Raw genomic sequence first — 22,206 nt, 5'->3', positions numbered from 1 at the left:
GTGTGTGTATGGGGGGGGTGTCCATGTAGGGACGCCTTGCCCAGACAGCCTCTTGGGAGGCCATCCATAGAAGGAGCCCTGGAGATGTCCAACTCTGCCCCTCACTCTGCTGTACAGATTGCCAGGAGTTTGGGGCGTGAAGGGCTCAAAGTCAACCTCTCTGAAGCTACTTGCTCTAAGTTTTTACCGCCTCTGCTCTAGTCCCCACCAAGGGCACTTCTGGTGTTAGAAACTTGCCAGTGAGACTGGAGGGGATCCTTCTACAGAGTGGGTTCAGGCACGCCTCTCCAAGGATCTTCTAACTTGTGCCTTGCACCCATTCTGCAGAAGAGAAAGCAGACATCTGGGGGGCAGTGGCTGGCCGCCTGAACTCTGAGGCTCCCTTTACGCAGCATCACGGTAGGGCGTCTTAAGTTACGAAGTCCCTGTCCCAGAAGGACGCCAGATTCTTCCGTGCATCACCCTAACCCCGGCAAGGCGCCCGCAGGCAGGGCGTGGGGCCCCACCGCCCTCGGTAATGACAGGGCCCGCGGCCTGTGGGTGGCGGCGGCGGAGGAAGCCAGAAGCCAGAGGGATCTGGCTATTTCTGGCTGGGACGCACCCACCCGCCCCGGCCAGGGTTGGCCCGGCCTGCTGGCCCCCACCTCTGCCCTCCTCCACGATCCCCAGGAGGGGCGGGGAGAGACACGGGTTGGAGGGCCCAGGGGGCGGGGGCGGGGGCTCGGGCGGGGGGCGGAGCGGAGTCCCGGGCCCACCTCCAATCTCCTCCCCTCCGCAGTCCTTTCGGGTCCCTCCACCGCAGTGCGCTGGGACCCTAGGCCGCCAGCGCTGTCGCCGCGAAGAAGTGTCCCGCGGCGCCCCCCTCCCGCCGCGCCGCCCGTCGGGCATGGACTCAGGCCGGGACTTCCTGACCCTCCACGGTGAGTGTTCGGCAGGCACGCTGGGGTCCCCGCCTGAGCTGACCCTGAGCAAAGCCTACCGGCTCTGGGAGGGGGACCCCCGGCTCCTTCGGCCGCCCTCTGCCCCGCCCCGGGCCCGCCCCTCGGCTCTTTTGTCGCATTGAGGAAATCTCGGCCCAGGACTGCCGGACACGACCCTGGGCGTTTCCAGGCTTGTCTCCCAGGTCTGGCGGGTGGGGCGAGCAGAGGTGCAAGTCTGAAGACTTGCCTAAAGACGACCCCCGGCCTCACTGCCTCGGGGACTACTCTTCTTATCTTGGTCACGGAAGGCTGGGCTCCAGGGTCTAGCGTGCTTTGAGGGACCGAGGAGGGAAGGAACCAGCATCCACGAATAACCGAGTTCTCTCCGCCTCGTCCGGGCCGCCCAGAGAGGCTCCCCAAAGCCCAGGCGTGCCTGGACCGCGTCAGGTCGCGTGGGTGTGGCGGGGTGGGAAGGGTGGGGCGAGGTGGTTTACAAGGTTGGCGGAGGTCTGGCTGTGCCGCGGTAGCTGCCCAGCGCAAGAAATCGTAGTCAGCGACGCTCGGGCTGGGATGAGCAGCCCAGTCGCCCCCATCTGCGCACCCTCCTGGCCGGAATGGCCAGAGTCTCAGCTCTAACTGCCTGCAGCTCCTTTTGTCCAGCCGAGCTCCGTCTCCCCGAACCACCGGGAAAGAGTCTAGGCCAGCTCCTTTCTGCATCGCTGTGTCTTCAGGAGAGAGAGCAGCCGCTGGTTCTGGACATCAGGGGCTGGAGGTCTTCAAGCTGCATAGGCCCCTCAACCTGTACCTGGCATTTCTCTGTTCCAGCCTGGGGACCCACCCGCTCTTAGGCGGCTATGTCCTCCTGCTCCCCCAGCCAGCTCTGCAAACCCTCCCCCTCTCAGCCAACCACTGCTTAACCCCACCTCCCTCTGTTTTCTAGTACCCTGGCAGTTCGCTGCCCACCACCTATCCATCTAACCCATGCATGGAGAAAATAAATGGGAAAGAGCAAGGCAGGGATGTCCACTAGAGATCTCCCTGGAATTCAGAGAGACTCAGAGATGTTATTTTCAGCCAGCCTCCCCTCTGTCTCATGTTTCCTGGTTGGCCCATATCTGGTCTCCATGGCCCAGAGAGACCTTGCTCAGTGCCCAGAGCTGTTACCCTCATACCAGTAGTCTGGTCTCCTAAAGGCAGACTCATCCAGATGGGTCATGGGATCCCTGCCCTTTCCAGTGCTCCTGTGTCTCCCCTCAGGACAGAAGTGAACTTAGTGTCCTGCCAGACTGGTAGGAAGGGAGGCTGGGCAGCTCAGGGGATCACAGCAGAGACGTCTGCTTTCTCTCTCATCATCCCTTAGCTAGTGCTGTCTACCCTGAGACCCCCTCTTCTGTGCCTGCTTCACTCAGACCTCCTATAAGCCCTCTGGTCACCTCTGGCATAGCAGGCGCCTCAGCTCATGGTGGAATGGGCTCCAACCTCAAGCATCTGTGCCTCTGTCCAGTCTCTCTCCCTGGGCCCTGGCCTCTTCCCTGGAGAGGAAGCCGTGTGGAGGCTCAGTCAGCACCTCCCAGTCTTATGGCATAGGCTTGGCTGCCCTGGCCCATCCTGTTTGCTACCTTCCTCCCAAGTGCCTGACTGTCCAGCCTTTGCTGCAGAGCTAGCACAAACACTGCAATCCCAAGCTGTTTCCTGAACGCCCTGCCACTTCTAGCTCATCACCCAAAATTACCTCCCTTAACTGTCTTTCGTTCCGCCTGCAAACCAGATTGGGAAGCAAGAATCTGGCAAGGAGAACTGGTGGTGAGAGGGGGTGGTCATTGTCCTGTGCTGTTCCAGGTCGTTTACACTTCCATTGCAGTGTTTGCACCCCTTTCCTATTCGGGGTCCCCAGCACTGGACATATGCTGCAGGACCACACTCTCTGGCTTGGGGCATTGAGGGTCTGTTGCAAAAAGGCCCCCTCCATTGTCCTAGGGGGAGGGGGTCCGCCTGGATGAGGTTGCCCTTCAGTCCTCACCCCAGGTGCATGCAGAGGCAGTGTAGTACCCAGTCACAGATTACAGGGGCAGACGGCCTGCGTTCAAGCCTTAGCTTTTTCGTCTTAGACATATCCCTTGATTTTTTTGCATCTGTGTCCTCATCTGTAAAATGGGAGATAATATCTCCTCCAAAGGATTGCAGTGAGGACTGAATGAGGTAGCACATATAAGGCAATAATGAGACCACTGCCTGGTACCTAGCAGGTGCTTGTTCCTGCAAGAGGCTTACACCTTATGTGACCATGCTCTGTGAGTTCTTTGTAAGACAAGGGGACATAAGGTAGTCCCTAGCCAGGAAGATTGTGACTTGATCTGGGCTTAAGAATCAAAGGGCTCCTTCTTGTGCCCTTGGAGCTCTCAGACTGGTGCTCTAGTCCTCTGGCTTCCTCGCTCTACCCTGCTTCCTTTGTTCTCTCCATTCTAGCCAGGGATGTCCTGGCTTCTCCAGCAGCTCCCCAGATGTATCAAAAAGGACTATGCTTCCCAAAGCCCTCCCCTCACTGGACACATTCACCTTCACTGACTTGCCCAACACTGAATCCCTCCTGCCCCACTGTAAAAACCGGTATTTGTAAAAGTGGAAGGAGGGGTGTAGGAGAGGCCTCATCTAGATCCCAGGAGACCTGAGCTCTAACCCCAGCTTTGCCTCTACTTTCACTGTGATCCCGAGCAAATCCCTGTGCCTGTGTGGACCTATTTTCTCATCCAAGGGAAAGCAGTACCTATGGCACAGGGGATGTCGTGAGGGTCAAGCACTAGGGGCAAAGGAGATCTAAGTTGGCAAAGAAGCCAGAAGCCAGTACCCCCAAAAGATAATGCCGTAATGGCAAGTTGAGGTGGCCAGCCCTCTACCCACCTCAATCATGTTTCAAAGCTGTCTGTCACCCAGGACACTTCACAGACCCACTGATCCACCTTGATCTTAACTATTTTGTACCATAGGCCACTTTGGCAGTCAGGTGAAGGCGGCAGACCCCTCCTCAGAATCATATTTTATATATATATATATATATATATATATATTTTTTTTTTTTTTTTTTTTTTTCCTTTTTAGGGCTGCACTCGCAGCATAGGGAGGTTCCCAGGCTAGGGGTCGAATCGGAGCTGTAGCCACCAGTCTATGCCACAGACACAGCAATGCCAGATCCAAGTCATATTTGTGACCTGCACCACAGCTCATGGCAACGCTGGCTGCTTAACCCACTGAGTGAGTCCAGGGATCGAACCTGCCTCCTCATGGATCCTAGTCAGATTCCTTTCCTCTATGCCACAATGGGAACTCCAGGATCATATTTTAAATGCAAAATAAATAAAATACTTAAGAATTAAAAGAAAGCAAATTATATTGATATGTAATTCTATCCATAGGTCCTCAGGGAGTTCTTGGTTCCCTGGCTAAGATCCCTGGTGTGGTTTCTCTAAAACAGAGGTTTCCCCTTATACTCTGTTTCTTCCTTTCTCCAAACGAATACCTAGTCTGTGCCCATATTCCTGTTCATCTATATTAATACACATTCTTGTGATGTATTATTCTCTGTGGTGGGACCTTAGGCAAGTCACTCTGTGCTTCAGCTTATTGTTATTATTGCTGTGCTTGTCTGTGCTAATAACTGGCTTTGCCAGTGATTCACTGTCATTGCTGGTAACTAGAGCTTCAGCAAGGCGAATGAAAGAACTATTCAGAGGCAGAGAGTAAAAGTAAGGAGTGAGTCAGGTTTCTTCATGGTGTCCTGACCTTGGCACACAGTAGGGGCTCAATAAATAATTGCTGGGCAAATGAAAGGGAGGTTGTAACTTAACATGAAAGGTCCCACTGTTTCCAAGCACATTGGCAGCACAGTTTCGTAGAGTTGGAGTCCTTCTCTATTTATCCAAGCAAGCCCGAGTTAATGGATTCATTTTTAAGATCAGCATTTTTTCAAGAATTCATTCGCATTTGGAACCTTGGAGATTATCCCACTCAGGTAGCAAAACTCTTTTAGAAGGAAATAGGCCTGCCTGAGGTTTACAGTGAGACAACAGCCCGCTAAGTCACAATGGATTCGTTGAGTAATTACGGTAAAATACTTGGCGGGCTCTGCTGACTGGCCCGGCTCTGCCTGACCCCGCCCCACCCGGTTCTCCGCTAGCCTCGGGAGCCCAGGCCGCCGCCCTGCCGGGTCTTCCCTCCTCTGCTCAATCTCGCCCAGTCCTCGCATCCTCCAGCCAGGCCCCCAGCCGAGGGTTTAGAATTCGCCGCTCAGGCTCCGCCCTCACACCGCCTCCAAACTCGAGGTTCCTGTGCGAACACCGCCTTTCCAGTGAGGGACCCTCCCCTGTTTCGTCCCCTGGGCCCCGGCTCCGCTCCTGGTCGTCTTCCTGGGTCTCACTCTGCCCCACTTCGCGTCCCAGACCCGGCTCCTCCTGCTCCCCACCTCTTTGGCTCTGGCTCCACCCCAATCCTTTTTCTGGGCTCTGACTTTCACCACTGTTCTGCTTCCTGGGTTATGGATGTGTCCCACTCGGCCTCTGGGTCCCGGCTCCTCCTCCAGGGCGCCCCGCCTCCCGGTTTCTACCTCCTCCCACCCCCAGCCTTGATTCCACCCTGGCCACACCTCGGGGAGGTGTCGGTCTTGCCCTTCAGAGCTGGCTCAGCCCCTCAGCACGGATTTCTGGTATCGCCCCGCCTCTAGAACCAAGCCCTTCCCTTCAAGGCCCCCGGCCCACCCCGGTTCTAGCCCGCCCATCTATGCCCAGTCTCCGCCCCGATTCTCCTCCAGGGAGGCGGCTCCCGCCCTAGGGCCAGGGCTACCTTCTGGACGCCACACTGTCCCGGGCTAGGTTCAGCCGGCAGCAGGGGCAATGAAGAGCGTTATGCAGTGCCTGGGGGTCCAGAGGAGCCGGAGCCAGGGGCACTCGAGAGAGCTCTACCTGCAGGAGCAAAGCCTCAAGGTGGCAGCGCTTAATGGGCAGAGGCTGGGTAAGGGATGCAGCCCCCCTCCCCTCTGGATCTGCGGAGGCTGGGAAGGCAGCTGGGTCAGGACGCACGCTGTACGTTCCTGGTTTTGGGGATTGGACCTGTTTAGTATTTCTTTTAGTGTGTGAGTGTGACTCACGGTGGGGCTCTGTTTGCAAGAGTGGCATGAGGCGTGAGTACAGGGGGGACTGGCTACCATTCTCCTGATCTACCTCAGCCCCTCCAGAGTTCTCTGCCCTTTGCCACCCCCAAACCATCCTGTTTACAAACCCAGTGATTCTGTCATTTGTATGGCACTGGGAGCCGCTGTACAGGAATGATGATATGTAACACTGTATAATCAAGTGGCACGAGTGTGACAGTGTGCGACCCAGTGTGATGCTGTGTACCATGTGTAACTGTGGGTGACAGATGTGACAGTGGGTGATCCAGGTGACTGATTCTGTCATTCTGTGTTACGGTATGTGTGTTCCTTGGATTTTCTGTGGTTACTCTTTGTGGGGGCTACATAAGGCAATATTTCCTTAGCACTGACCCTGTGGGCAGGCTTCTGAGTCCTGACTCTTCCATGTAACTTCCTTCAGCCTCAGTTTCATCCTCTGTAAAATGGGAACAATGACAGTGCCTTCCTCATAGGGTTGTTAAGGGGATTAAATACATGTGCTGAGAACAGGGTCTTATCGAAGTATGAACTATTATTATTACAGCGGCTACTGTTATTATCATGATGATAATGTTCTGGCACTGTATGTTGTGTGGTGATATGTAACTGAGTGTGCTGGTGTGATGTCTTGTGATTGTGTATGTGTGTAGCTATGTCTGTGTAGCTGTGTATTGCTCTGGGTCCCAAGCTCAGTATGCCTCCATTCTGCATCACCTTAGGTACATGGGCATCACCGTAGGTACTTGGGCAGGGCTCCTGGCACTGCCCACCTGGCCTCCCATTAGCATTGCAGCCCACTGTGCACTTCTCATGGCCACCTCACTGCATGAAGCTACAAGGTCAATCCAGGAGCCCTGAGCTGAGGCCCCTCATCAACACCCTCCCACAGGAGGAGAAGGTTCTACAGTTGAGTAAGCAAGGCTGAGTGAGGGAGGGGTTCCCACAGACCTTCTGGGTGCTAAGGGAGCAAGGGTGGTGGGGACAGGCAGCCCAGAGGCCTCAGAAACAAAAGGGCTTCAGATGAGGCTCAGAGATGGAGATGCCTGCTGGCTTTCCCAGCAGACCAGAGGACAGTGGCTATCATCAATACTCCTTGGGACCCAGGTCTGTTCCGGAAGCCATGTCGGCAGCCAGGGGACTTATCTCTGCCTGACTGCAGACAGGGCAGCAGCCTGGCTCCAGGACAGGATGAACATGTCATCTTTTCAGTGTTTTCCAGAGCTGGAGGGCGGGGCTCACCTTCTACCTTCCAACCCCGTGCCCTGGCTCCCCCGCTCCCAGCTGTGCCACATGCAGTAGCTTGACCTAATGCTCCAGCTGGGGGGCAGGGGGTGCAGGCAGAGAGTAAGGAGATGTCCCTTCTCTTCTAAAAGGTCATGGAAAACCGGGCTGAGCTGAGGCAGAGGCGCCTCTCGCCTCTGACAGCTGAGAACTAGCTTCCCTTTCCTCTGTCTTGAGCCCCAGTTGAAGACATCCTGCAGGAGTCCCTTCCTCCTTCACTGCCCCCCACCACCACCACCCAGGGCAGAAGGGAAATGGACACTAAGGCAGGGGATGGAGAGACTTAGGACAAAGGTGGTGGAAGGTGACATCAGACTGTCACCTCTGAGGAGGCCCTGAGCCGCCTCCAGCTCTGTTCTCACCCAGTGCTGGTGGGAAAACAGAGAGGGAAGGAAGTTGCCTAAAGCCATGGTTGGGGGAGGGTGTTAGTATGGGGTGCTGTTCCTACTGGAGACAGGAGAATGGGGAGGGATAGAGTCAGGGTGGGTGGCTGAGGCCTTGGGAAGTGGTCCAGATGTGTAGGACCTGTATGTGTGTGGAGCAGGCTGGCTGGGGGTAGGGAATGGGAACATGGGTAAAATCCTTATCAGGGTCTGGGGATCTGCGTTCAGAAAAGAAGAGCCTATAGGTGTTGGCATAGTCCCCTCAGACTAGACCGGTATGGTCCCTCATGCCACTACTCTGACAGGGCAGAAGGATAAAGGTTGCTGAAAGGCCACACAGTTTTTGTTTTGGGGACAGAAGTGAGGTGAGATGGTCTATTGGCCCTGACCAGAGCTGGCTGCTGGACTACATGTGGCCAGGGTGATAGGTCTAGAACTAGATGTATCTGTCTCTATGTTACACTGATGAATCATGATGGCGGTAGTGGGGGGGGGTGTCTCTTCTTCGTCACAGTTGGTACAGGGTCTGCTTGGGGATGACAGCTCCTGGGGAGCCAGGCCTGTTCCTACTGTGCCTGGCAGAATGAAGGGAGCCTATGTCTCAGGCCAGCCTGGGTCTCTGAAGAGAGGCAGACAAGAGGGTGCCAGGTAGCCAGGGTCCTCCCTTCCACAGGACTCTGGGCCAGGTCCTGCCTCAGTTTCTGAAAGGGCTGCACTGTGCCTTAGACCCAGGACACCCAAGGACTCTCAGAGACAGACTGGGTAAGGACAGGGCATCCCAGAAGGCCAAACACAGGCCCCATTGGGCTCCTCTGTCTCTTGTGGGGGCAGGGATAATCAACCTACTCAAGCAGGTCTAATTCAGGGGTAGAGGCAGCATGGGTGAGGGTGCTGGGGATGGGCACATGGGTCCTACAGCAAGCACAGTGTGGAACCAAGCACTGCAGCTGCGGTTGCCTTGAGACCTCCCCAGATTCATGCATCACTCCATTTAACTGTAGAACTTCCCTTCAAGGTGGATGCTATACTCAGTTTACAGATAGGCAAGTTGAGGCCCTGAAACATGAAGTCACTTGCCCAGGTCACGCAGGGGTCAGGAAGCGACCTGGACCTAGCACCAGTGATTCCAGAGTCACGGGACTTGGAAAGCCACTGGACTCATGATGCTCTGGGGTCCATTTCCATCTGATTCTGCCCATTTTTTTTCCTGCTCTGCCCCATCTTTTGGTCCCAGATTCCTTCAGGTCACTCTGATCCCTAAGTACGTTGGTGTGGGGCCCAGTTTGTCTTTCAGAGCCGGGCCATTTCTGAGGGGTCTGGTTCACCCAGGAACCAGGTGTTTTTGGATTAGCTTCCCTCCCTTGGTCCATTCAGCTGTAGGTGGCAGGTCATAATGTTTAAAATGAGGCTTTGAGTAGGCGGTTATCCTAAGGTTTGCACTGCCTTGGCTAGAATCATTGATGCTTTCCTGGAGAAGGCTGGGCTCCAGAATCAGGTTGGAGCAAGGGTGGCAGAAGGAGAAGTGGACAGAGAGCTGAGGATGAGGCTGGTGAAAAATGAACTGAGAAGATCCAGAGGTGGGCATGGCCAGCTGGGACACTACGGGAGGTGGCCTCTTACCAGCTCTGCCCCCTAGGCCTACAGGATGACAAGGACCTACAGGCACTGCTGAAGGGTGGCCAGCTTTTGAAGGTGAAATCTAACTCATGGCGGAGAGAACGCTTCTACAAGTTGCAGGAGGACTGCAAGACCATCTGGCAGGAGTCCCGCAAGGTCATGCGAACACCTGAGTCGCAGCTGTGTGAGTGCCCTGGGCTGAGGGGGAGGGCGGGGTGTGGAACCTATGCTTGGATGGGGAAACTAACCCTGGCTGGGGTGGGACGGGTGAAGGTCAGCCATGGACTCGACCAGAGGTAGGGAAATGGAGGCCTGGCCTGGCGGGCTGTGGATCAGTCATGCAACCAGGACCAGATATGGAGAAACTTGAGGACTAGACTAGACTCCAGACTGGGCTAGAGAGGACAGGCATGGACCAAGGGCCACAGATGGAGGATGCTAAAGCCTTTGAGGATAGGAATACATGGCCATGACCACAGGTGGGGAAAGCCAGGCTCACAGGGAGGGAGGGAGCTAGACAGTATTGCCTGAACTCACAGGTATCCACCCAAATGTTTGTGAGAAGGAGCGAAACTGGGCAGACTAGGATTCCAGGTGTGGTGAGGCCCAAAGTCCAGGGGGAAGATAAGGCCCTTCCGGGTATCAGTGGCCAGGATGTGAGGTGGGGCCACAGGAGGCAGCTCCTCCCTGGGACTGGGGCCAGAATAGGGAGGCTAGGGTGGAGCAGGGCTGGACTTGCAGAGAGAGGCTTTGGCTGGGCAGTGCCCTTGAGGGTGTGGGCCTGAGGGCTCTCTGGAGCCTGCAGAAAAAGCCCAGGAATCCAAAGCTCAGGCATGCAGATGGAAAGTGCATCCCGCAAGGCCTAAGGGAGAAAGCTCTCTAACTGGTGTCCTTTCACGCAGATTGCCCTAAAGATTTTGTAAAATGAGAGGGCCCCTCTGCACCTTTACTTGGTGGGAAAATTTTAGATCAAAGCTATCCAAAAGAACTTTCTATAATAATGGAAAGGTTCTCCATCTGTGCTGTCCAATATGGCAGCTATTGGCCATCTGTGGCCATTGAGCACGTGAACTGTGGCTAGGATGACTGAGGAAACCGAATTCTTAATTTTAGTGAATTGTAACTAATTTATATTTAAATAGCCACATGTGGCTGGTGGGCAGAGAGAGCACTGCAGCTAGATTTCACACAGCCCAAATCCCTGGAAATCACTCACCCATTCACCTGTTCTTGGCTGTGGGGGGTACGGGAGCAGGCAGGGTCAGCCCACTGGTAGGTCTACGGGGAGTGAGTCCAGACACAGGTGACAGGGTCCAGATGGGAAGGGAGCAGAAGGAAAGGGAGGGTACCGAGGTGGGGTCTGCCAGGCACCCCCAGGCACTGGGCAGAAACCTGAGAAGGTATGGCCTGCAGGTCTGTGGCAGGGTGAGGGGAGCCAGGAAGGGAGGAGGGTCCCCTTGCTGGGTCCTGGGGGCTGTGGGCCAAGGGAGGTTTCTGAGCTGGGCAGGACAGAATCAGAGAGGATGGAGCCAGAAGAGCTTTCAGAAAGCTACCCTGAGTACATGTCTGTCACCTGATGCAGGAGTGACCGCCTCTGCTTCTGTCTGTGGCACCAGTCAGGCTCCTTCACAGGCCCCTGCCCTGATACTGGGTTTCCTGTTTGACACTGGCGGGTGGCGGCACCGTGGGAACCGGGCATCTTACTCTTGAGCCCTGGTATTTCTGAGCGCCCAACCGCCAGCCGGTACACATGCATGGTTCCCAGTGTATGTCTGGCACTTGGTGGGGTGGGCAGGGGGCACACAGAGAAGTAGGAGGTCCATGCCTTTTCAGACCTGAGCTGGAGAGCTGGAAACCTCATACGGGGACAGCTGTGAGCTCAGGCAGGAGGAGCATCCCAGGCAGGAGGCCCGGTGTGAGCAAAGGTGCAGAGGAGAGAACGAGGAAAGGGCCTGAGTGAGATGCCTGTGCCCTGAGAGGAGGGCCTCAGAGGCGACGGATGGGGCTCTGGGCTCCAGGTGTGCTCAGGTAAGGAACATAACAGGAAGAGGCTCTTTTCCATGGCAGAGACAGAGACAGATTGGCTGAACACGCGGGTCAGCTGCTTCCCTCCCCTGGGTGAGCAGTGAGACTGCCCTCCCAGGGAAACTGAGGCCAGGAGGGGGGGAAGTGGAGCAGGCTCCCCCGGTCCCAGGTCTCTTTGCCTCTGCTTCCTGCTCCCTAAGCTCTGGTTCCTGTAGGCAGACAAAGATTATCAGCAGGGAAGGTATCGCCCGGCCAGGCTTCCTGTTTTCACTCTCAGCCCAGGGCAGCTGCAGCTGGTGTGGGGCCAAGCAGGCCAGCGGGCCGTCATGGAAGGATTAAGCAGGGATATCCCCTGCACCCCAGATGGCCCAGGGTTAACGTGTCTCCCACCGCAGAGTCTGCTGCCTGGGCTGGCATGTGCCACACCTGTGGGGCCTGCAGGTGGCCAGGAGGTGCCTGGGCTCCCAGTGTAGGTAGCCATAGGGAGAGTCAGAGCTGGTCTGGGACGCAGGACAGATGGATGGGGATGGCTTGGGATAGGGATGCAGCAGGGGCAGAGCCCAGCTGGTGGCAGTAGCTCCCAGCCAGGCCAGGGAGGGCACCCTGAGGGTGAAGCGGGGCCAGCAGCACCTTGCTGTTCCCTGAAGCTTGCAAGGCTGGGCTGCAACAGGAAGTGCCCCCCTGGCTCCCAAGGGCAGAACGATGCCATCCCAGGCCCCAAGGGGCACCCTCCAGTCTGCCTCCAGGGATCCTGGAGCACCATCCCTGCCAAGGAACTCCCTGAGATCAAGACACATACAGATCCATGTAGGGCAAGGCCCTGGCTGCCCCCTGACACAGTACTTCTCCCTCTGTCCCCAGACCCCATGGCCAGGGCTGACCAAGGGTAGCAGTCAGGAGACTGGAGCCACACTCCTGAGGGGTCAGGAGAGGGAGGCTCTCGTGGCCATCTTGAAAGGAGGACGAGCCCAGAGTCAAGTACAATCAGAAGAGTGTGTGGCCTCCTCTCTGTCACAGGCCCCAAGCTCCAGAATGGTCTCCATCTCTCTGTCTGAGAGCCCTGTCCCAATCTTTTCCCAGGGGCTCCGTTCCCTCCCAGCAGGGAAATGGGGCAGGGGGTGGGTGGCAGGACCCTAGGTGCCCTTCCCACCCTAAAGGCGGCCTCTCTGTCTGCCTTTCCCTGGGCGTTTCCACTCTGTTCACTATAGCCGTGTCCACTTCAGTCTCTGTCCTTCAACCATCCTCCTGCCTCTGTCCTCCCTCTCTGGTTCAATGCCTGAGCACCAGCCCTGGCTATGTCTCTAAGCTGCACTTCCTCCCCATGCTGGGGCACCAGCCATGCTGGGGGCTGGGCTTGGCCTCATGGCTCTCTCTGCCCCCCACACCCGACCCTTCCGCTCCCTGCAGTCTCCATCGAGGACATTCAGGAGGTGCGGATGGGGCACCGTACCGAGGGCCTGGAGAAGTTTGCCCGGGACGTGCCTGAGGACCGCTGCTTCTCCATCATCTTCAAGGACCAGCGCAACACCCTAGACCTCATCGCCCCATCACCGGCTGACGCCCAGCACTGGGTACTGGGCCTGCGCAAGATCATCCACCACTCAGGCTCCATGGATCAGCGGCAGAAGCTGCAGCAGTATCCTTCTGGTGGCGGTGGGTCCAGGCCCAGCCTGTGGCTACTGGCTGTGGTTGTCCCCAGGGCAGCCTGGGTGTGGAAGATACCTAGCTCGGGCCATCACACCCAAATACTGTAGATGGGTGCTTTAAACAATAGGAATTGATTTGCTTACTGTTTGGAGGCTGAAAGTCCAAGGTCAGGGGGCCAGCATGGTCTGGTTCTGGTGAGCTCTCTTCCTTGCTTCTAGCCTTCACATGGCAAAGAGAGAGAGATAGCAAGCTCGTTGGTGTCTCTTGTACACTAATCCCATCATGAGGGCCCCACTCATAATCTCACCTAAATCTCTCAAGGCCTCATCTCCAAATATATCTCATTGGGGGGAGCAGAAAAGGTACTGGAGCCCAAGGGCCAGATAGCAGTGCAGCCTCCTGAAGTCCCCCATCCCCCCTCTGTAACCAGCATGGAGCTGAGAGGCTGGGGATGCTGAGAGGAGCTGCCTGCTTCAATGGGAGACCTGATCTTGGATGTTTTAATTATGTTTCCTAGAGTGACTACATTTTTTCCTCTCTGGGAGTTTGGGAGGCCATGGTCCATTCACACTTACCCCCATAGCCTGTGCCATTCTTTGGGGAGTGATGGGGTTCTCCCAGGACTGGTAGGTAGGCCAGTCCCTAGGCTTGAATCTAATCTACTTCAAAATCTAGGTGTAAAATAATGTACTAGTCTATGATTCAAAGTGTTTGGGCTTCTGGTATATAGGATTAGGGTGGAACAGGCACCAGTGCTTTTTATTTTTTGACAGCTTTATTGGGATATAATTCATCTCCTTAAAGTGTACAAGTCCATGCTTTTTAGTGTAGTCACAGAGTTAGGTAACCATCAACCAATAAACTTTAAAGATTTTTCATCACCCCCAAAGGAAACGCCATACCCTTTAGCAGGCTACATTTTCCCACAACCTCAGCCCTTGACAACCACTACTTTACCTTCTGTGTCTATATATTTGTCTCTTCTGGACATGTTATATAAATGGAATCATACAGTCTTGTGATTGGCTTCTTTCACTGAACACCATGTTTTTACTGTTCATCCATGCGGTGGCATGCATTAATACGTCATTCCTTCTTATTGCCTGATTCTATACCATTGTATAGTTATTCCACATTTTATTTATCCATTCAGCAATAATGGACATCTGGGTTTCTGCTTTTGGGCTTTTCTGCATAGTGCTGCTATGAACATTTGAGTAGAATTTTTTGTGTAGACATATGGTCTCATTTCTCTTGAGAATTTCTGAGTCTTACGTTTACTGTATGTTTAATTTTTTGAGGAACTGCCAAACTGTTTTCTAAAGAGGAAATTTACATTCCCACCAGCAGTGTATGAGGGTTCTGAGTACTCAAATCTTCACTAACCCTTCTTGTTATCTGCCTTTTTTATTACAGCCATCCTTGTGGGTTTGAAGTGATATTTCATTGTGGTTTTGATTTGCATTTCCTTGATGGCTAATGATGTTGAGCATCTTTACATGTGGCTACTGGCTATTTGTATATCTTTTTGGAGAAGCAGCTATTCAATAGGTCCTTGGCCGATTTGTTGTTGTTACGCTCTTTTTTAACAGAACTATTTATTTTAATTTTTAATTGTGGTAATACATATATAAAATTTACTATCTTAACCAGTTGGTTTTGTTTTTTGTTTTTTGCTTTTTTTGTTTTTTGTCTTTTAGGGCCACACCCGAGGCATATGGAGGTCCCCAGGCTAGGGATCCAATCAGAGCTGTAGCCGATGGCCTACGCCAGAGCCACAGCAATGCCAGATCCGAGCCATGTCTGTGACCTACACCACAGCTCACGGCAACGCTGGATCCTTAACCCACTAAGCGAGGCCAGGGATCGAACCCGAAACCTCATGGTTCCTAGTCAGATTCATTTCTGCTGCACCACGACAGGAACTCCTATCCTAATCCTTTTTAAGTGTACAGTTCAGTAGTGTTAAGTACATTCACATTGTTGTGCAGCCCATCTTCAGAACTCTTTTCATCTTGTTTTTTTGTTTGTTTTAAAGATTTTAATTTTTTCTATTATAGTTGATTTACAATGTTCCATCAACTTCTGTTGTATAGCAAAGTGACCCAGTCAGGACCCAGTCACACACACACATTCTTTTTTTCACATTATCCTCCATCACGTTCCATCACAAGTGACCAGATATAGCTCCCTGTGCTATGCAGCAGGATCTCATTGCTTATCTACTCCAAATGCAGTAGTTTGCATCTACTAACCCCAGACTCCCAGTCCATCCCACTCCCTCCTCCTCCCCCTTAGCAATCACAAGTCTGTTCTCCAAGTCCATGAGTTTATTTCTTTTCTGCAGATAGGTTCATTTGTGCTGTATATTAGATTCCAGACATAAGTGATATCATATGCTATTTGTCTTTCTCTTTCTGACTTACTTCACTCAGCATGAGTCTCGAGTTGCATCCATTCTTTTCACCTTGTAAAACTAAAACTCTGTACCCATTAAATAGTAACATCCCATTCCACCTTCCCCTGAGCCCCTGGCAACCACTGTTCTACCTTCTGTCTCTATGAATTTAATTACTCTGCTTCCTCATATAGGTGGAATCATACAGTATTTGACTTTTGGCCACTGGCTTATTTCACTTAGCATAATGTCCTCAAGGTTCATCCATATTGTCGCATATGTTAAAATTTCCATCCTTTATAAAGGCTGAACAATATTCCACTGTATGTATGGCCCACTCTTTGCCTATTCACTTATCCATTAATGGACACTTGGGTTACTTACACCTTTTGTCTAATGTGAATAATGCTTTAAACATGGGTGTACAAGTGTCTCTCTAAGACCCTGTTTTCAATTATTTTGGATATACACCTAGAAGTGAAATTGCTGTTTCCTATGATAATTCTAATTTCTGTTTTTTGAAGAACCACCATACTGGTTTCCATAGCATCTGTACCATTTCACAACCCCACCAACAGTGCACAAATGTTCCAATTTCTCCACATCCTTAACAACACTTGATATTTTCTTTCTTTCTTTCCTTCCTTCCTCCCTCCCCTTTCTCTCTTTCTCTCTTTTTAAGGCCGCACCTGCAGCATTGGAAGTTTCTAGGCTCAGGGTTGAATCGGAGATACTACTGCTGGCCTACACCACAGCCAGAGCAACACGGGAGCCGAGCCGTTGCTGCAACCTACACCATAGCTCATGGCAACGCCGGATCCCCAACCACAGAACAAGGCCAGGGATCGAACCTGCATCCTCATGGATACTAGTCGGATTTGTTTCCACTGTGCCACAATAGGAACTCCGGTATTTTCTTTTTTCCATAGATTATTTTCTTTTCTTTTGCTTTTAGGGCGATACCCAGGACATATGGAAATTCGCAGGTTAGGGGTTGAATTGGAACTGCAGCTGCCAACAACAGCCACAGACACAACAATGCCAGATCCGAGGTGCTTCTGCGACCTGCACCACAGCTCACAGCAATGCCAGATCCTTAACCCACTGAGCAGGGCCAGGGATCAAACACACATCCTCATGGATACTAGTCAGATTTGTTTCTGCTATGCCACAATGGGAACTCCTTTAATAGGTATCTTACAGTTTTTATTTGCATTTCTCTAATGATTAATGATGTTGAGCATGTTTTATGTGCTTTTGTGCATCTTCTCTGGAGAATGTTTATTCAAATCTCTGGCTAATTTTTTTTTTTTGGCCTTTTTTGCTATTTCTTGGGCCACTCCCGCAGCATATGGAGGTTCCCAGGCTAGGTGTCTAATCAGAGCTATAGCTGCTGGCCTACGCCAGAGCCACAGCAACACAGGATCTGAGCCGCATCTGCAACCTAAACCATAGCTCACAGCAACGCCGGCTCTTTAACCCACTGAGCAAGGGCAGGGACCGAACCCGCAACCTCATGGTTCCTAGTCGGATTCGTTAACCACTGCGCCACGACGGGAACCCCTCTGGCTAATTTTTTAATTGGGTTATTTATCTTTGTATTATTGAGCTCTAAGAGTTTTTGTTTTATTTTAAATACATTCTAAATATAAGTCTCTTATGAGATAAATGCTTTGCAAATAATTGTTCCCATTCTGTGGGTTCTTTCTTTTTTTGTTGGTATTTTCTGAAGCACAGAAGTTTTTTGGTTTTTTGTTTGTTTTTTACAGCTGCACTCATGGCATGTGAAAGTTCCCGGGCAGACGGAATCTGATGACGGGAGCTGCAGCTGTGAACTATGCCACAGAGCAGCAATGCCAGATCCTTTAACCCTTTAATCCACTGCTCAGGGCCAGGGATTGAACCCACACCTCCACAGTGACATGAGCCACTGCAGTCAGATTCTTAACTGACTGTGCCACTGCAGGAACTCCCACTATCATGTTTTCATTGTGCTCATGCATTTCCATTGCCTTTTTCTATAGTGAGCTCTCTGTTTTCTGTGGCATATAGCATGAAGCTCCCCTTTTTCTGTTACCAAAGTCAAGGCTGATGAGTGAAATAAAGGGAAAGAAATCAGTGGCCCAATAATGACACCAGGATCCAGGCTTTGTTTTTTCATGTGATGTCCCCTCCTTCTGTTCAGTGGCTTAAAATTTGCTGTTTCCTATAAAATAAGCCTCAAGTTGTTTAATCAAGTTGGGTGACAATTATATATTGAAAACCAGAAAGACATACCTTGAAATGTGAACAGTAGTAAGAGGGCCATGGGGGCTTTGTTTGCTTACTTTTCTGCATTTTATAAATTGTCTGTAATGAACCCTTTAGAGTGAGAAATGTCTTTGAAATTTTGAAAGGGTTCAAAGCCAGAATATAGGAAATAGACCCCGTCATCAGATGTCACATTTCATCCAAAGAGGTCACTAGGTCTTGCCCCTGAAATGTGGATGTGCCAGTAAGTTGAGCTTGCAGGAAGCTGTGTCAACAGAGGATTTCAATCTGCCTGCACTCAGAAGTTAACCATGAGCTTGAACCGTGGCTCTGGCTGGGGTACTGGGGCTCCTATTATTTCCTTACATCTTGCCCAGCTGGATTCACTCCTGCTTGCGAAAAGCTGACAAAAACAAGGACAACAAGATGAGCTTCAAGGAGGTGCAGAACTTCCTGAAGGAGCTCAACATCCAGGTGGATGACAGCTATGCCCGGAAGATCTTCAGGGTGAGGCAGGAAGTGAGGGCTGGGTGTACCTGGTAGTGGGTCCTTGACCGTGCAGCCCTGGGCCTGCTCTGAGCCCTGCCCACCTGGTGTCCTGGCTCTGTAGGAATGTGACCACTCTCAGACGGACTCTCTGGAAGATGAGGAGATTGAGACCTTTTACAAGATGCTGACCCAGAGGAAGGAGATTGACCGCATCTTTGAGGAGGCTGCTGGCTCTGAGGAGGCCCTATCAGTGGATCAGTTAGTGGCGTTCCTGCAGCACCAGCAGCGGGAGGAGGCAGCGGGGCCTGCCCTGGCGCTCTCTCTCATTGAGCGCTATGAGCCCAGCGAGACGGGTGAGGGCCACAATGGGTGGGGAGATGGCACCCCAAGAGTAGGTTGCTGGAGGGAAGCGGGCTTCTCGGCCAGCCCCAGGGCCCTTGGTCAGAAATTCCCTGCCCCAAGAAAGCAGGCCAATGGGAGGCAGGGTTCTGGCATCATGACCCCTCCCCCAGGAAGGAAGCTAGGGGAGGCTGGAAAAGCAGGTATTTTTCCTGCTTCACTTCTTGTGTCGGTGCAGGGCACAAAGCTTTAAGACTTAAGATGGGGGCCCTGTCCTGGAGAAGGAGGAGATAAGGTTCCACCTCAGAAGGCCTCACAGCATGTGGGACAGAAGAGGAGAACACAGGTCCTCACCCTGGGTAGTTACTGTCTGGTCCAGAGACTCAAACGTACCCCATTCCAAGAGCTATCAAGGATCTGTTTAGGATGGGAGACTGGGGAAGTGGGGGCCCTCTGCCCAGGGCAGTGGCGCCAGAAAGGTCCCCTGACCCTGGGAGGAGGCTGGCATGCAGAGGGCTCTGACCCAGCTCTGACGCCGCCCTCCTCCCAGCCAAGGCGCAGAGGCAGATGACCAAGGACGGCTTCCTTATGTACCTGCTCTCCGCCGATGGCAGCGCCTTCAACTTGGCGCACCGGCGGGTCTACCAGGACATGGGCCAGCCACTCAGCCACTACCTGGTGTCGTCCTCGCACAACACTTACCTGCTAGAAGACCAGCTTACGGGGCCCAGCAGCACAGAAGCCTACATCCGGTGGGGCCCCGCGGGCGCGGGAATTGTGCACAAGGCGGAGGCGGGGCTAGCGTGAGGGGCGGGGCCGGCATGAGGGTGCGGGGCGGGACCGAGGGTCTAGCCGCCACCCTACCCACAGGGCGCTGTGCAAAGGCTGTCGCTGCCTAGAGCTGGATTGCTGGGATGGGCCCAACCAGGAGCCTATCATCTACCACGGCTACACCTTCACCTCCAAGATCCTCTTTTGCGACGTGCTTAGGGCCATCCGGGACTACGCTTTCAAGGTGGGCGCGCCCCTGGGGGTAAGGAGGGGGATGATCGGAGCTGAGCGACACTCCTAATCTACCCTTGGGCCTCCAGGCGTCCTCTTACCCTGTCATCCTGTCCCTGGAGAACCACTGCAGCCTGGAGCAGCAGCGCGTGATGGCGCGACACCTGCGCGCCCTCCTGGGCCCCATGCTGTTAGATCGGCCATTGGATGGGGTCACCACCAGCCTGCCTTCCCCTGAGGTGCCTGGCGGGATGGGGTGCCCAGAGGAGAGGGTAGGGGACTGGCGGGGAGGCTAGCTGGGTCTTGACCAGCTGCTCCTCCATCCTTAGCAACTGAAGGGGAAGATCTTGCTGAAGGGGAAGAAGCTTGGGGGGCTTTTTCCTCCAGGAGGGGAAGGCAGCCCAGAGGCCACTGTGGTGTCAGATGAGGATGAGGCCGCAGAGATGGAGGATGAGGCAGTGAGAAGCCGAGTGCAGCACAAGCCCACGGTTAGAGGGGGAGTGGCTGGGGGCAAGGGAGGAGGGAGCAGCCCTGGGGCCCTCCCGCATCATTACCCTCCATCACCCCGTGGGATGTTTGCCTTGTCCGGGTTCTCTATGGCTGCCATTCAGACCCTCTGCCCCCTCTGTCTCCTCTCTGTCTCTCTGGGTTTCTGGCTCTCTCAGTGCCCACCTGCCCCAACCTCTGAATCTAACCCGGGCCTCCCCATGGCCCCCAGGAGGACAAGCTCAGGCTAGTGAAGGAGCTCTCCGATATGGTCATTTACTGCAAGAGTGTCCACTTTCGGGGCTTCCCCAGCCCTGGCACCCCCGGGCAGGCTTTCTATGAGATGGCATCCTTCTCTGAGAACCGTGCTCTCCGACTGCTCCAAGAGTCAGGTGAGCCCAGCCCTGCATCCCCAGGCTGCTGTCCATCTACCTGACCACCTGAGCTGGGCAGGGCCCAGACTGTTCCTCTCTTCCTCCACTGTTACCAGGCGGAGCTGGTGGGGAGGGGCTTGGGCTCACCAGGAGGCCTCCACTTCTGATCAGCTCCAACTCCCTCAGGAAACAGCTTTGTCCGCCACAACGTGAATCACCTGAGCAGGATCTACCCTGCTGGCTGGAGAACGGACTCCTCCAACTATAACCCCGTGGAGATGTGGAACTCTGGCTGCCAGATTGGTACGGGCTGGCTGAGACGGGGAGGAGGCCTGGGTGACGGTTTCTGCCTGGAGGGCCAGAGGCCAGGAGCCTCTGGGGACCTGGGCAGAGCCAGATACAGGGATTTGTGGGCTCAGGATCTGGCAGTCTGTTTGGAAATATCCCCCAGCAGCACATGGCACCATCTGAAATCTGTCATCCTTTGAATCCTGGCACCAGAAATGCATGGGCATTGGTGTGGTGGGTCAGGGAGGGTGGCAGGTGGGTATCAGGCATCAGAGTGATCCTGGACCCTGCTTTTGCTTAGGACTCTGTACCCCCAGTATTTCTGAGGGCAACCCACAGCCTCTGATTGCTCTGTCCTGCCCTTAGTGGCCCTGAACTTCCAGACACCTGGGCCAGAGATGGACGTGTACCAGGGCCGCTTCCAGGACAACGGGGCCTGTGGGTATGTGCTGAAGCCTGCCTTCCTGCGAGACCCCAACTCTACCTTCAACTCCCGTGCCCTGGCTCAGGGGCCCTGGTGGGCTCGGAAGCGGCTCAGTGTCAGGGTATGGTCGGCCACAGGAGGGACAGGTGCCCACAGGCCTCCCTTCTCCCCCAGTCCCATCCTGAACCCTCCACTGTCCCCCACCTTCCCTCAGGTCATCTCAGGGCAGCAGCTGCCAAAAGTCAACAAGAATAAGAATTCAATTGTGGACCCCAAGGTGACAGTAGAGATCCACGGTGTGGGCCGTGATGTGGCCAGTCGCCAGACCGCTGTGGTCACCAATAACGGTATGTGTCAGGCCAGTGTTGGGCCCGGCTTCTGGAGCCAGTCTGTGCTGCTGACACAGTGCCTGCCCCCTAGGTTTCAACCCTTGGTGGGACACGGAGTTTGAGTTTGAGGTGGTTGTGCCTGAGCTCGCCCTCGTGCGCTTCGTGGTGGAGGATTATGACGCCTCTTCCAAGAACGACTTCATTGGCCAGAGTACCATCCCCTTGAGCAGCCTCAAGCAGGGTGAGTGTTTGTCAAGGGAGGGGACAACTGGGAGGGGGGTGGCATCTCTTGGGCGGGGCCTGCTGTCCCTTGAGGTACCCTCCCTGAGTGACCCAACCTCTCTCCGTGTGCTCCTGCCCGCCCATCCGCTTGCTAGGATACCGCCACGTCCACCTCCTGTCCAAGAATGGAGACCAGTACCCGTCTGCCACCCTCTTTGTGAAGGTGGCCCTCTGGGACTAGGCCTGGAGAGTCTCGGGGGGGCTGCCCCGCGCGGAATGGGCCCGCTGTCCATATCTCGGGGGCAGGACAGGAGCTGCTCTCAACCTCTTGCTCAGAGCTGGTGACCCCACACTGCCTTCAGCTCCAACCTGTTTTCTGTGCTGCTGCCTCTCGGAACCCAGGAGCTGGCCCCATGCCTGAAGCTGTCCCCAGTTCCATCAGGAATGACACTGCAGCCCTCTCCACCCTCACTGGCCCTAGGTTGAAGGATTTTATAAAAATCCTAAGAATAAGTCCTGTGGTCTCTTTACCTTAGTGCCAGAAAATTCCCGTAAACTGCATACATGCGCG

The 22,206-nt window shown here is 54.0% G+C and overlaps 1 protein-coding gene across 2 annotated transcripts; it reads left to right on the top strand.

The window, feature by feature from the left end:
• The first annotated feature begins 762 nt into the window (after positions 1–762).
• PLCD1 (phospholipase C delta 1) lies at positions 763–22,148 on the top strand. Of its 2 annotated transcripts, none has more exons than XM_047770218.1 (15): positions 763–920; positions 9,382–9,546; positions 12,795–13,023; positions 18,060–18,189; positions 18,293–18,524; positions 19,061–19,262; positions 19,381–19,525; positions 19,602–19,751; positions 19,842–20,000; positions 20,231–20,390; positions 20,559–20,675; positions 21,027–21,205; positions 21,299–21,431; positions 21,505–21,654; positions 21,791–22,148. In XM_047770218.1, exons 1-15 carry the CDS (start codon positions 887–889, stop codon positions 21,874–21,876), a joined length of 2,271 nt encoding a protein of 756 aa, XP_047626174.1. In that variant the 5' UTR covers positions 763–886; the 3' UTR covers positions 21,877–22,148. The 2 variants fall into 2 exon arrangements, with proteins under 2 accessions (XP_047626174.1, XP_047626170.1); XM_047770214.1 differs by lacking the exon at positions 763–920 and adding an exon at positions 5,730–5,921.
• Positions 22,149–22,206: the final 58 nt, after the last annotated feature.

This window comes from Phacochoerus africanus, chromosome 1, assembly GCF_016906955.1.
Source record: "Phacochoerus africanus isolate WHEZ1 chromosome 1, ROS_Pafr_v1, whole genome shotgun sequence".
Classification (NCBI taxonomy): Eukaryota; Metazoa; Chordata; class Mammalia; order Artiodactyla; family Suidae; genus Phacochoerus; species Phacochoerus africanus.
This window is presented reverse-complemented; position numbering and strand designations above follow the sequence as displayed.

What these genes read in the sequence shown, in the direction of transcription:
- PLCD1 (XM_047770214.1), top strand. Translation starts at nt 5,804, where the DNA reads ATGAAGAGCGTTATGCAGTGCCTGGGGGTCCAGAGGAGCCGGAGCCAG. An exon ending in CTATGAGCCCAGCGAGACGG is followed by an intron (nt 18,525 to 19,060) that starts GTGAGGGCCACA and finishes CCCTCCTCCCAG; the next exon opens with CCAAGGCGCAGAGGCAGATG. An exon ending in CGCTGTGGTCACCAATAACG is followed by an intron (nt 21,432 to 21,504) that starts GTATGTGTCAGG and finishes CCTGCCCCCTAG; the next exon opens with GTTTCAACCCTTGGTGGGAC.